The following is a 13,282-nucleotide window of genomic DNA, read 5'->3' on the forward strand; positions in this document are numbered from 1 at the left end:
GATTGGGATTCCGAGATTTAAACACTTTTCCTAATCCCGATGACGGGAATGATATTTGTTAAAATCACGAAATTTCAAAATTGTACCTATCTATAAACGTCAAGACGGTAGCAATATGATGGATGGATGTCCTGTGATCGGATGAGATCGCGCGTCCATACGCCGCTGGCGCTACCATACGCGCCGGTACATGTCGCGACAGCCCTACAAGCGCTTCTTTGTCTAGAAATGTTCAAGCGATGACAAGTGAAAGATGAGATGAATTGCGGCACATTTTTGAATTGCAGTTGATGAAATATGTTTCTTATTGTGTGTGAACATTCAGCAAACTGTCTGAGTGATGGATTTTATGTTTTCAGTAATTTATGTACTTGCAATTATCAAACAGCACTATGACGCCGAAAAAGAAATTACGTAATAAACCTACGTAACTTCGTCTTCGGTAAAGTGGTTGAGACGGCAGAAACAACAACAAAATAAAATTACTCGCGGACCGGCGGTTGGGAACCACTGCTGCATAAGGTACATCTGCTGCGCGATTAATGTTTTTACTTAGTATTTGCTTAGTAGAATATCTACGTAAAAATGCCCCCTTGGGGTTTTAAAATGCGTTCACTCGGCCGTTAACTGACATTTTTAGAGATTGTTGTTGAAATTTTATACTTGTACGTTATTATTTGAAGTTTTATTATTTTCAATTTGAAAATATTTATTGAAATAACAACAAAATTTATTGAAATATTTTACGATTAATACGTTTCATCCTTTTTTTCGCCCTGGCCGAATGGCGCCCATGGCACAAGACGTGGCTGCCATACCCTAGATACGTTACTGCTTAGTAGCAAATCAGAGCACGACTCGTGCGCATTTTTTTCTTTTTTTGCGCAAAGCATACACGAACAGCTACCTCTCTTTTGTTTAGCCCGGTATTACCTGCTTCTACCAACTAGAGTATATAGAAAGCAAATATGCGGTCGCAGTATTTTTCACCAGAATGATTATTTTACCAGTATACAAATAGAAAATATAATTTAAACTACGTAATGCACAGAGGGGGCTTTATCGAATGTACAGGGTTACCCGAAAACGGAACTCATAAATTTATTAAAATATAGATAAAGTTTCAGAAATAAAGGACGATTTGTCTAAAAGGTATGTTCTCTCTAAAACATGTTCCAGATTACCTTCTTGATCACTCGCCCTGTAGTGAAAAATGGTCAATATATATTTGTGAACCCATTATCTTTAATCCAAGTCTCGCTAAAGCCTTTCAGCCAATCGTAAATGTACAGACGTTGGAATATAATTTATGCTAAATAGCAATAATAATTTATGCTGAAAAGCAATAATATATATATATTATAGGATAGGACCTAATAATATAGATTATATTCATGACAGATCAACAGTAATAAATATAGAGTAAGCAAAAAGATGACAGCCGACGAAATATTGCAACGCCTGGGACCCACGGGATCTTATCAGAAAAGATTGATTTTTATCGTGCTCATATTTGCCTTCGCTAATGCATGGGCTCCATTATCTGTAATATTTACTCACTATGAACCGAATCATCATTGCAAAGTCAACCTAACTGAAGAGATGAAGGTATGATAACCAACTGTTAAATAGCATTGTCGCAAAGATATATATAAATCGTTGATGTTGCATTTTTAATGCAGGACACCGGTTGTTGACCGCCCCAAGGAATTTATCACGAGTAGAACAAATAGCGAAATTCGTGAATATGTGTAAGCAAAGATTTATTCTAATCGCGCTAAGTCATACTTGAAATATTGTGCAACAAGATTCTTGAATCCCTTAGAATAGTTATCTGATCTCTGTAACCCCAAGCTGATACTTACGTATACAACATCATTGTTGAAAATATTCTGGTATGTCTCCAATACCAGATCAACCGCAGGCTATACTACCCTGTATGGTGGCCAGAGATACTCATTTAATAAGGCGGCTTTACGGTGATATATAATTGGATGCCAAATGTAAATGTACTTTATCATTTATTGCACCAATATTACCTACTAGTAGTAGAGTGATTAAGACAAATCAAATGTGTTTATATTTAAACAGAATAAATGCAATAATACGATTCCATGGGTTGTAGACGAAAATGGCGTCGAGGTACGGAGCTCATGTCTCATGTACAACTTTACAAAAAGGGGTGACGAAGACAATTGTCCCGGGTTTGAATTAAACGAAACTGTTCAATGTTCAGAATGGATTTTTGAAACAGAAGATGATGGTGGAGGAACAGTCGTGAGCGAGGTGGTACAATTAAATATGTTTGTAACCTCCACCAAAACAGCCTATATCTTGTCAATTAACAAAATTTTGTATTGTTTGGCTATACGAGACAGGTTACACTGGAAGTTTCCTATGGCTATATATATACATATGAGAGCGCAACGTCCTCAAAAATAATAACTAACGCTTTCTCGACGTTACCGCATGCATTTTAACTGCTTGTACCACTACAACTACTGTTATAGCGTTAATAAAGTCCCTGTTTCTCTAACTTTTTCAGATGGGTCTCGTATGTGACAAGGATTGGGTTATGCCATTCATTGTATCCGTGATGATGGTCGGAAGAGCCATTGGACTTATGGTATCTGGTGCAATATCAGATAGGTGAGCTACAATACAATTCTGTTTGTATTTAAAATAAAAGATATATAAAGTTGAAAAAAGCATCATTTTTAGATTTGGTCGTCGTCCAATATTTCTCTCTTCAAGTTTCCTGTTATTTCTAACTGTTGTGGGCATGGCGTTTTCACAAAATATATACGTGTATGGAGTATTCCTCACACTATCCGGAGCGCTATCTATTGTACAATATTCTGTCATATGTGTTATAGGTAAGTACAAATGGAATCAGACAAACTTTATTTCACCCTAATATGTAGATATATATACTGCGAGATAAGATTGTTATTCAGAACTGGCCAAGTGCTGAGCCTATTAGCGACAATAGATTGCAAACTTCAGTTGCCAGACTTGAATCGTTCACCAATAGCATATTAATATCGGCGGACATCCTTGTGGATAAATCAGGGTTATGATGACCGGTCGTAAAAGTTCTGACAAAAATGCTCTTAATTTGTTAAAAAATGCTTGTTGCAGGCACGGAGATGGTCGTTCCAAAATACAGAACTTTGTTGTCTTGACTGTACAATGTGGATATGTGTTGGGATATGCCACCCTGCCGTTAATGGCATATTTAAGTCAAAATTGGCACGTTCTACTCTACATAATATCTGTTGGTTCAATAGTGTTTGCTGTGGGATATTGGTAAGCAGCGTTTTCAATGTATGAGTCACATTTCCCGTGTATTTGAGTTTATACAGTACATCAGTTGAATATTAATCCAAAATACTGCTCAGCGAGGCCTCCGAACATATTTGATTCACAGCATATTCAGTTATCGAGTATGGTCCGCGATATAGCTCTATCCGCTAACAGAACATAATTTTGAGGTAAAGACCACGAGTGCAATGTGGTTAAAACTACTGTTTGCTGAATTTAAATATACGGTATATACAAAAATGTCATTTTTCTACTGCAAACATTTCTACAACTATGAAACTTACAGCTCCACGAAATTCGGTTATTGTTTATTCAAAGGTATTTTCCCGAAACGTTACAATGGCTAATTTGCAAAGGTAAAATTGAAAATGCGAAAACGTTGGTCAATGAAATTGCCAAGCACAACAAGATTGATTTTGAAGAACGGACCGAGACACTTATACAAAAGGTTGAGGGATATGAAACTTTGAATCATTAAATGAAGTAAATGCGTGTGTGTGACACAATTCTTTTTTTTTGTCCCTCAGGATGAAAACGACGAAGCAAAGTTGAAAGAAGACATTTATGCGGAAGATTCAAGTGTATTTGCTATGCTAAAGAATCCGGTTATGAGGTGTAGATTAATTGTAACAACTTTCGTATGGTGAGTACACGAATTTACGAAGTAGGCATGCTGTTATTGAGTTTCAAATTTATCACGGCAATTAGGGAAGCCCTAACGATGAATCGTATGGTGATAATCAACCGGGTATACAGTATACTCAAGTGTATACCGGACCATAGGTTGGGTATACAACTGATAAAGGGTATACGAAGGGTATACAGCCTAAGTCAGGGATTCTAAACTAATATAATGAATTATAAAATATCAAGCGGAGGCAACAATGCAAACGAGGCGCACATGAAATATAAAATGATATTTACGCAAATAACCGACTCAAGCACATTGTTACGTCACAAATTATATAGATAATGCGGCCACGTGTCTGGGTTGGTGATTTTGGCTGCCATGCATGTTGCTAGATTTATTTTGTGCAATATTCCCGTTCACGCTAAGGAAAGACTGTCAAATCACAACGTTTATAAGTAGCCTATTAGATTGCATGATGATATTGCAGTACAATCTGTGCCTGAAATTTAATGTTTATTCAGTTATTGAATGAACATTGGTATTTGTAAGGTATACAAAGTTCTTGGAAAATTGTAAAAGGTATATACCACGGTATAAAAGGTTGAAGAACACTGAACTATGTATTTTTCCCCTGTTCTTATTCCGGATCGAAATGCTGTTAGCGAATGTCGGGCTAACACGTCGTACCAAAATAAGGCACTCTTCGCCAGTAATCAGCAACGCCATGCAAAATTTTTGTTATTTAAAATATTAGCAACTGTATTGACACGAATTTGATATCTCTTCCATTAATATGCAACAAAACATCAGCATAATAAATGTAACATTATCACACAGGTTTGTCACTAGTTTTGTCTACTATGCGATCACATTGAACACCAGTTACCTACAAGGAGATCGTTACATCAACTGTCTCTTAGCTGCGATATTGGAGATTCCTAGTATTGGTTTAGCTTACTGGATGTTAAACAAAGTAGGTCGAGTGAAGACATCGGTATTCTTCTTTTTTGCCTCAGCAATACCGTGCATTGCTGCTCCGTTGTTAGAACAAGGTGCAGCTTTACCTCTTTATCTATTTAGTAATGGTCTTAGTTTTTGTTTTCCTTTTTTTCTTTCATATGTATATAACTATTTCTTTATATATATATATATATATATATATTATTTTATTAATCTTCGTATTTGGGCTTCTGATCTAGTGTTTTGTAATAAGCATAGCCCAAGTATTCATATAGTTTGTTTTGTTAGATGACTACTTTATTTAATTGGACTCTACTAGATAAAAATTTTATAAGTCTTCAAATACTGTCAAAATTATTCATAACGAAATAACGACTTGATCTTCATTCTGTAAGCAGTATAATACCCAATTAAATCATTTCATTTTTCATTAGCTTCTCAAACAGCTATATCGGTGATGGCAATAGCTGGGAAAACTGCGATAAGCGGTGCATTTTACGTTATCTATATTCATACGGTCGAAATTGCACCAACGTTGCATAGAAATTTGTTCATGAACGTTTGCAGCGCGTTCTCCAATATTGGATCAATTTTATCTCCATATGCGATGTTTATAGGTAAGAATTAATTTATACGTGTATCTACATTTGGGAGCATCAATAAAATAATAATTATCAAGCGTCCGACCTCGTATTAGTCTAGTACCGAATAAAAAGAAGTATCGACGTAAATTTGCTGTGCGCATGTTCACTAAACGCCGTGAGTACTTCTAGTTGGCGTGACACAAACATTTTTGCATAATATGTTAATCCCAACCCCACCTGACTGCGTCATCCAAAAATTACTTCACCACGACGTCACTATCACGCCATAGAACTTGCTAAAGACGATAAAGAAATCGCTCACGCCAGCAATCTCGACGAGACGAGAAAACGAGGGAAATAGTCTATTGACTTCGGGTGATCGTCTGCGCGTTTTGGAAGAAAATCCGTATATTTTGACGGCCCTTATTACTTATCGATCTTAAGATCGGTAAGTATGTTGATAGGTATTTGTCTGTTAGATGGACGCGATATCTCACGAGAACGAGAGTTGAATCAGCTCCAAATTTTGCATGTGCTTCCATCATATCTCGGACCAGAAGCCGATGGATTTTGGACGAATTATGTCGTATAATTAGCGAGTTATTAAATAATTAGTGATGGGACACGCGGTGTCACTATAGAGTCATGAATCGAAACCGCAGTTTCGATCGATAAGTCTTCGGTCTCCGACCGATATTCTCGTTTCGTCATTGTGATGTAATTTTTGGATGACCTAGTCAGGTGGGGGTTAGAAATGACATATGCGAAATTGTTATGCCACGTCTACTAGAAGTACTTTACAGTGTTTTGTATAAAATCCATACAATTTTTGCTAGAAACTTCTTTATCTCAACTAAACCTCTCTAGTGCACTTGGACCTACTGTTTTAGTCACAAGGGTGGAACAAAGTGAGCTATCTCTGTTTGGTATTGATAAATATATAAAATTTCTTTTCAGCTTTTCATGTGTCGAGTTCGTTTTAGACGATTCTCAATTGTTACACTATGGTTATTTTTTCCAGGTAAAACTTCGACCTCGCAACTTGTGATTTACCTACTAATGGGAGGGCTATCTGCTGTGGCAGGTATTTTAATCATGATTTTTCTGCCTGAAACTGTTGGGTCGCCCCTGCCAGGGACTATACAGGAAGCGGCGGAACAAAAAACGTGAGATAATTCATAAATACGTAAAAAAGTATAAATAAGCTGGAAAGTAAAACGTCATATCAGAGTTCATGTACCACTTTGATGCCCACTTAACGAATCTTCACACAGGATTCACAACATATACCGTGTCGATTGGTACTCCCATACTTTACGACTTACGTAATCACAATATCGGCTTATAATATTCAATTTCTGATAAAATACCAATCCTTAATATATATTAGAATTTCAAATACATGTTCAGGCAGCTTATCCAATTTTTAATCTACCTCCTGTCAAAATTGTGAGCAATTTGGCAGTAGTGATCAAAATACGTGTACGCCTAAACCTCATTATTTTTGATATTTTGCTGATAGTTACGCTTCCGCTGCAGCGGATTGACAAGCACGCAAGAGATTTATGTAAAAACTGTCGCTGCCGTTCTCAATTGCTTCACTAAATAGAACAAAAACACGTAAGGTTGCGACCAGTAACTTGTGTCTACTCTCAGTCGCCTTAATCAAGTATTTTTGGGTCACAGTGCACAAGGTTTTAAACTTCAATTACATTCGATATGCTGCTAATGTGACCTAGCATATCTAGCCCGAAATGTATGTGGCGATTTATGCCTTTATTCATAAACAGCATCAATCATACTATTTACACAACACCCCGAATAAACTGAAATTAGATTTTCCACCTTTACTGTAAGCCTAGTCATACATAAAAACTGTACAACGGGCCAATAGAAAATATTTGGTATTTTCTTTTGCAGGTTAATTCAGATGAGTTACTGCTACCGCAAGAGGAGTGAAAGATCGAAGACTCGGCAAAGATGAAAATGAATATAAAATTAAAAGTTGCCGTACTAATGCCATGTACAAATATAAGCCTAGATATTTTCAGATATGGTTTGTCATTGTATGCTATTTCATCAACATGGCAAATATACGATGCCCCACTTAACCAGCATGGCTAACAATGCGTAGCATACTTAATCAAAAATGCACTTGAAATACTATTTCAAAACTTTAATAAAATATATATTAATACCGTCTTACTATAGCGTACTTAATATTATTACCCGGAGCGGGGGTTGAAACTGCACGCTCGGCAAGTAAACGATATACCGTACAACTGACGCATTTTTTCGCTACCCATTACGAAGTGCCGTATAACAGCTATATTGTTACGATGTACATCTGTAATAATTGGTCCTTTATATGAAGAGGACGGGCAGAAATAGCTCACCAACGTTAAACTGTCTAGCGTTTTGGATGCGTATTGTATACATATATACTAAAATGCCCGATATTCGACAATTCGTTAAAAATATTCTAATTATTCGATTCGATAAAAATTTTCTTTATTGCCCTCCTTTGCTATCTGTAATGGTGGTAGTCCAAACACTGATGCAATGAAACTTGACAAAACCTCCATTAAATTTAGTAAATTGCACTACTTCACGAAAGCGTGATAGAATTGACGATTATTTCATATCTCAAACACAAAAACGTTACCTCTTTCGTATAGTTTCTGCGGTCTGAAAAGTCGAATAGGGGTTTCGACATAGACATAGTAAATGCTATGATCATTGCCATCAATATATGCTCGGGCCTTGCACGAAATTTATAACGTGAAAAGGTACGTCCAGCGGTTTATAACAACTTTGAACCAATTTAGTGTTTTTAGCGATAATAATTAATTGTTGTAATGAAATACAGTTTGGTTGCCTTTTTCATTTCTATCGAAAGTGCCGACAATAACCCTATTGAATGATTTGGCAATGGGAGAAACATTTTAAATTGTAACAAATATGAATTAGGTTGTGCAAAAGTGAGTATACCTGATATAATAATATGGGCGTAACGTGGAACGGCGAGCAAAAGCGAAGCGCGTGATCGGCTGTAAGTTTGAACACCACGTGTTACCCGTGCGGCCGCGCATCTTGTACAATATTGTAAGGTGCTTTGGTTGCCTTTTTCATTTCTATCGAAAGTGCCGACAATAACCCTATTGAATGATTTGGCAGTGGGAGAAACATTTTAAATTGTAACAAATATGAATTAGGTTCTCCAAAAGTTAGAATACCTGTTATAATAATATGGGCGTAACGTGGAACGGCGAGCAAATGCGAAGCGCGTGATCGGCTGTGAGTTTGAACACAACGTGTTACCCGTGCGGCCGCAACAATATTGTAAGGTGCTCTCGTGTAGGCTACATTATTGTAAGAAAGCAGCTATAATATCGGTAACTATTAAACATAGCTCGACTATCGCACTTTTCGGAATGATGAATTTGTGAAGCGGAAACAACATGTGTTCAAATATAGACAAAATTATCGGGCAGGCATAACAGCGTTACTGACATTCGCCATTGGTATTCTATACCTGTTACTAGAACAGGGTATGATCTATTTATATGAATAATATTCCTTTTATGATCTTCTTTGTGAATTTAGGAGTAGAAAATTTCTTGTGATAGGTGTGCCGCGAATATTGGAAGTGCTCAATAGTGTGCTGCGATATATAAAAAAAAAGTTGGGTACCACCGGGTTACAGAGAATCACAAAAACTTTGTTCGCGGGACGCAGTTTGCCGACCGCTGATTCACATTCTAAGGCAGGGTGGTCAAAGCCCAGGCCCACATGTGGCCCGCCGCTTCACTATCTGTGGCCCGCGTCGCATTTACCAGCGGGTAAACAAAAATCGCATTTGGTATTGTTTCGTCATAAAAATCTTTTGACATGTTGTTATCCAACTTCGCTAGTTGCCTCAGCTAGCCACAACACTAGTCAATTCAGTGACATTAGTGATGTAATGTGCTTGGCTAGTCTAAATTGTTGACTGGCTTTCTATCATTTTGGTCGGGAATATATGCTAACAAAAAGGCTTTATACAAAACTAAGAATTGAATGAGAAATCTATTAGTCTAGGTTGGCTATATGCCTGATAACTAAATATTAATGTTATGGCCTAACAATATGATTCCTGCTGGATGGTTTTTTGCAACCAGCCTGAACATAAACATTATCACAAAAAATGCTGCTTATAAGTCAGAGAATTTAGTAATTAACTCAATGCTTGCTTGATATGTCTGCAAGTCGTGGCATTGACAATCTAAAACGGCACTTTCTCCGTTATGAAGAGTTTGAAATCTTACACTAAATGTAGATACAGTAAGATTTTTGCACGTTTTAGTGAGTTTTTTGCATGTTTTAGCTTGATAAATGACAAATAATGATCATTGTGTTTGGGCAAGAAAAGTGTTTCAGGCTTGCAAATCTACGCGAGTACGCGAGTCATACTCTAGTCTAGACTCGCGTATTTTGCCCTACCCGAGTCTAGCTATTACTCCCGTAAAAAACGTCATGACTCGCGTCCAGCAGTACACGAGAGTCCGAGGCGATTTTTTCCGCCGCCTCTCTCTCTTTATTCTTTAGTGACGTAGAATCGTTTGCGGGCGATGGTTTATGATGTCACAATAGTACATTAGAGCGAAAAGTGAGGAATCAAGCACGGGCACGCCTCCGGACACCTAGGCGTTGGCGAATGCAGAATGTTCCCTTGTAATAAGGCAGACTGCGAATGCGTATTATGAATTTAATAGAAGTGTTGCAGACTAACAAAGATGAGATGTCGGTAAGATTAGGGCTAGTGTAATTAATTAGTTATATTAACGGCTGTTTTGTTGTAAATTACCGGTAAAAGGGTATCTTTGCGTAACACCGTTTTTTTTTGTTTAAAAATACCACAGGAGATATTATAAATTGTATGATTAGAGTAAATGGAGGAAAAATCAAGGTCCGTCTCTGTAGCGGCCTGGAAGTTTTGGCCAAACAGATTAAAGGACAGTTTTATGTTCGGTTTCAACGAAGATAATACCAAAGTCGTACATGCAGCATGCATTGTATGCAAAAAACATTGTGACAGAATACAGCGCGGCTATGGAGGCAAAGTTGTTAATGATGTGACGACTTACGGGGAGAATGGCACCAACTGGATTTTAAGATATAATTTAGAACGACACCTCAATTCCGAGGGCCACTTAAAGTGTGTCGAAATTGAGAATGGGGAGCTCCCGACGCAAACAAGTATCGCTCGCTTATGGGGCTGCCAAAAACAGAGGGCGGAGAACGCCATAAAACCTCTTGTTCGTACTGCACTGTATGTCTCTAGGAAGGAACTGCCTTTCAATGCGTTTGCGGACTTATTGCAACTGTGCGCAGACAATGGCGGCAAAATAACCACGTCGTATGGTAACAGAGAAGGTTGTAAAGCCTTTATACATATTCTCGCGGAGGAGATATTGTCCTCAATAAGAAATGAAGTGCACGAAAAAGTAATTTTTTTTAGCTGGATGGTGGATGGGTCAACAGTCGCCAAGCGCAAGTTATCGTACGAGTCGGAACTAATTTACATAAGAATAGCGCACGAATGCAATCCAGCTGTACACGAAATTGACTTGATTTCAATGAAGGAATATGTTCGAGTGGACGCTAACAATTTGTACCACGCTACATTGCGCTCTCTGTTGAGTTTCCTGATTCCCGATTTAACAACAAATTGTGAGACACCCATTGAAAATCTTGTGGAACTTATTAAGCCTTTTTCTTCAAAAATTATCGGGGCCGGCGCCGATGGCGCTGCTGTTAACTTTGGGTGTAAAACGGGTTTACTTAAAAAATGGGAGGACGTGTGCCCTGGTCGGCTAATCAAAGTACATTGCTATTCACATCGAATTGAACTAGCATCGAAAGACGCATTGACCCCCCATTTCAAACAAGTTATTGACTTCCTTATTGACATATATTATCATTTTCGGAATAGCCCTAAAGAATGGGCCGCCGTATGTAATGCGGCAGAAAAGTTGCAGACCGCGGTTGTTAGTGTACCAAAGTCGCAAGGCACAAGATTTGTGGCACACACACTCAACGCACTCCATGCGCTAAAAACAAATTGGATTGTTTACATACATCATTTCACTAACCAGAGGGAGGCTGAGTCAGATATGAAGGCTGAGAAATTTCTTGTTAATCTTCACAGCTTCAAGTTCTATATCCTATGTCGCCAATACGAGGATATCGTAAATTGGGTATCTGCCACGTCAATCGCAATACAATCAGATCATGACGGGTCATCCATTATTGACGCTACCAAGCAGATAAAACGGTTGAAAATGAAATTAACTTCTATGGAACTTCGCGGCGGTCCTGCAGAGCGAAAAGCGCTCGATGCTTATGACAGGGGCGACCTAAATTGCACTCCGCTTCCGTTCCGTTTTACCAGACACGAAGATGGTGGACAAACGAAGGCAATACGCATTACTTGTAAAAGGCGTGAAACACCGACCGCCAGACTCCTGGAACACGAGGAAAGCGTGGTTTTTCATTCTGCAGAGGAAACCATCATCCAGAGATCCCAAACAACAAGATCGCAATGCATAAGAAATCTGCGTGATTGCCTGGACGAGCGATTTACAGAAATAGAAGAACAAGAAAACATTTTGAGTAAGTTATCATGGCTGTACCCTGAAATCTTGATGTCGGATGGCGGGATTAATGTGTCCGTCCCTGAATATGGCAATCAAGATCTTTCACAAGTCTTTGAGTACTTCAAAGTACCTCTACACGCAGCTGGGTGCGAGAAGGGTGCATGCTTGAAAGAATGGGATGATTTGAAGTATGACGTCCAGGGAAATGAGGTTTACAAAGATTTGAGCACTACCGACTTTTGGCACAAGTTGCACCAGCGAAAGAAGGAGACGTATAAAAATTTGTTGATCGTTGTCGAGTTAGTGCTTTGCTTACCATTCTCAAATGCTGTTGTCGAAAGAGGGTTCAGTTGTTCACGGCGAATTCTCACTGATTGGCGATCACATCTCGGACACAATATGATAAAAGATCTTCTATTAATTGCCACGCGAAAAGAACAGTTCGAAGACGGGGCCATTCGAGAAAATCTGGTCAACAAGGCTTCCGCCCGGTTTATGGGAAGCGATGGGACGTCTGAACGAGGTCTCGTGAAACGACGTATAAATTCAATTTTAGGGGGGTTGGAAACAACAAAGCCCAGCTTGGTACAGCCTCAACTAATAAACATCGACGATAGCTCGTCGGAAGAAGACTAAAACTGTGATATGTGAACCTGAAAGCGTCTCACGCATTTCTTTGTTCGTCGACACAATTTCTAACCTTTCTTTTCATACATTTTAAATGATGCGAAGTCGACGGGCGGCGATTAGCGTTTAATATTCAATTTCGTTCTTTCTGTGCGATGTTTATTTTGCATGAACTCATCTGCTACATGCGAACACTATTTTATAGATTTCAGTTTGTACGGCAAATGTCAGACTGCATGAATAGTTTTGTTTATTAAAAAAAAAAACACGCGATGGCAACGGCGACTGCCGTCCAGTCCACAGTTTGCAGCAAAACCTGCAAAATAGCAAAATGGTTGATTACCCCGATATATAATTAGGTCATTTACGTCGTGCGGGGAAAACGGCGTCGCAGAGCACGCACGTAATATTTAATGAGTTGCTCGCAAGTAGCAATATCGCAGAACGAGGGTACCGACGGAGTAGTGTTTATCGAGCGAAAGTAGGTGTGTAGATAGTGTGTGCGTAGATATAATTAG

At 38.4% G+C, this 13,282-nt stretch overlaps 4 protein-coding genes across 6 annotated transcripts; all 4 read left to right on the plus strand.

Moving 5' to 3' along the window:
- Nucleotides 1-1,434: 1,434 nt before the first annotated feature.
- Nucleotides 1,435-2,653, plus strand: LOC144411829 (solute carrier family 22 member 4-like). Its single transcript, XM_078109437.1, has 3 exons — nt 1,435-1,608; nt 2,092-2,289; nt 2,546-2,653. The coding sequence occupies exons 1-3, from the start codon at nt 1,435-1,437 to the stop codon at nt 2,651-2,653; spliced, it is 480 nt and encodes a 159-aa protein (XP_077965563.1).
- An 84-nt stretch (nt 2,654-2,737) lies between these two features.
- LOC120333902 (organic cation/carnitine transporter 2-like) lies at nt 2,738-7,698 on the plus strand. 3 transcript variants are annotated; one of them, XM_039401298.2, is made up of 8 exons: nt 2,738-2,876; nt 3,142-3,309; nt 3,643-3,772; nt 3,852-3,967; nt 4,793-5,007; nt 5,350-5,532; nt 6,521-6,665; nt 7,420-7,698. In XM_039401298.2, the coding sequence occupies exons 1-8, from the start codon at nt 2,866-2,868 to the stop codon at nt 7,481-7,483; spliced, it is 1,032 nt and encodes a 343-aa protein (XP_039257232.2). In that variant the 5' UTR covers nt 2,738-2,865; the 3' UTR covers nt 7,484-7,698. The 3 variants fall into 3 exon arrangements, with proteins under 3 accessions (XP_039257232.2, XP_077965652.1, XP_077965653.1); XM_078109526.1 differs by having other exon boundaries at nt 6,521-6,583; XM_078109527.1 differs by lacking the exon at nt 3,643-3,772 and having other exon boundaries at nt 2,742-2,876.
- A 2,431-nt stretch (nt 7,699-10,129) lies between these two features.
- Nucleotides 10,130-11,776, plus strand: LOC144411830 (zinc finger protein 862-like). The gene is made up of 2 exons (XM_078109438.1): nt 10,130-11,528; nt 11,690-11,776. Exons 1-2 carry the CDS (start codon nt 10,431-10,433, stop codon nt 11,774-11,776), a joined length of 1,185 nt encoding a protein of 394 aa, XP_077965564.1. The 5' UTR covers nt 10,130-10,430.
- Nucleotides 11,678-13,039, plus strand: LOC144432431 (uncharacterized). Its single transcript, XM_078120566.1, has one exon. It carries the CDS (start codon nt 11,823-11,825, stop codon nt 12,771-12,773), a length of 951 nt encoding a protein of 316 aa, XP_077976692.1. The 5' UTR covers nt 11,678-11,822; the 3' UTR covers nt 12,774-13,039.
- The last annotated feature ends 243 nt before the right edge of the window (nt 13,040-13,282 follow it).

Source organism: Styela clava, chromosome 15 (genome assembly GCF_964204865.1).
Source record: "Styela clava chromosome 15, kaStyClav1.hap1.2, whole genome shotgun sequence".
Lineage (NCBI taxonomy): Eukaryota > Metazoa > Chordata > Ascidiacea > Stolidobranchia > Styelidae > Styela > Styela clava.

Bases quoted from the DNA above. Each gene is read 5' to 3' on its own strand.
- LOC144411829 (XM_078109437.1), top strand. From the start codon at position 1,435: ATGACAGCCGACGAAATATTGCAACGCCTGGGACCCACGGGATCTTAT. The intron at 1,609-2,091 runs GTATGATAACCA...ATATTTAAACAG, and splicing joins ACCTAACTGAAGAGATGAAG to AATAAATGCAATAATACGAT. The intron at 2,290-2,545 runs GTACAATTAAAT...TAACTTTTTCAG, and splicing joins GAACAGTCGTGAGCGAGGTG to ATGGGTCTCGTATGTGACAA.
- LOC120333902 (XM_039401298.2), top strand. The intron at 3,310-3,642 runs GTAAGCAGCGTT...GTTTATTCAAAG, and splicing joins GTGTTTGCTGTGGGATATTG to GTATTTTCCCGAAACGTTAC. The intron at 5,533-6,520 runs GTAAGAATTAAT...TATTTTTTCCAG, and splicing joins TCCATATGCGATGTTTATAG to GTAAAACTTCGACCTCGCAA.
- LOC144411830 (XM_078109438.1), top strand. From the start codon at position 10,431: ATGGAGGAAAAATCAAGGTCCGTCTCTGTAGCGGCCTGGAAGTTTTGG. The intron at 11,529-11,689 runs GTTAGTGTACCA...TAATCTTCACAG, and splicing joins AAAAGTTGCAGACCGCGGTT to CTTCAAGTTCTATATCCTAT.
- LOC144432431 (XM_078120566.1), top strand. From the start codon at position 11,823: ATGAAATTAACTTCTATGGAACTTCGCGGCGGTCCTGCAGAGCGAAAA.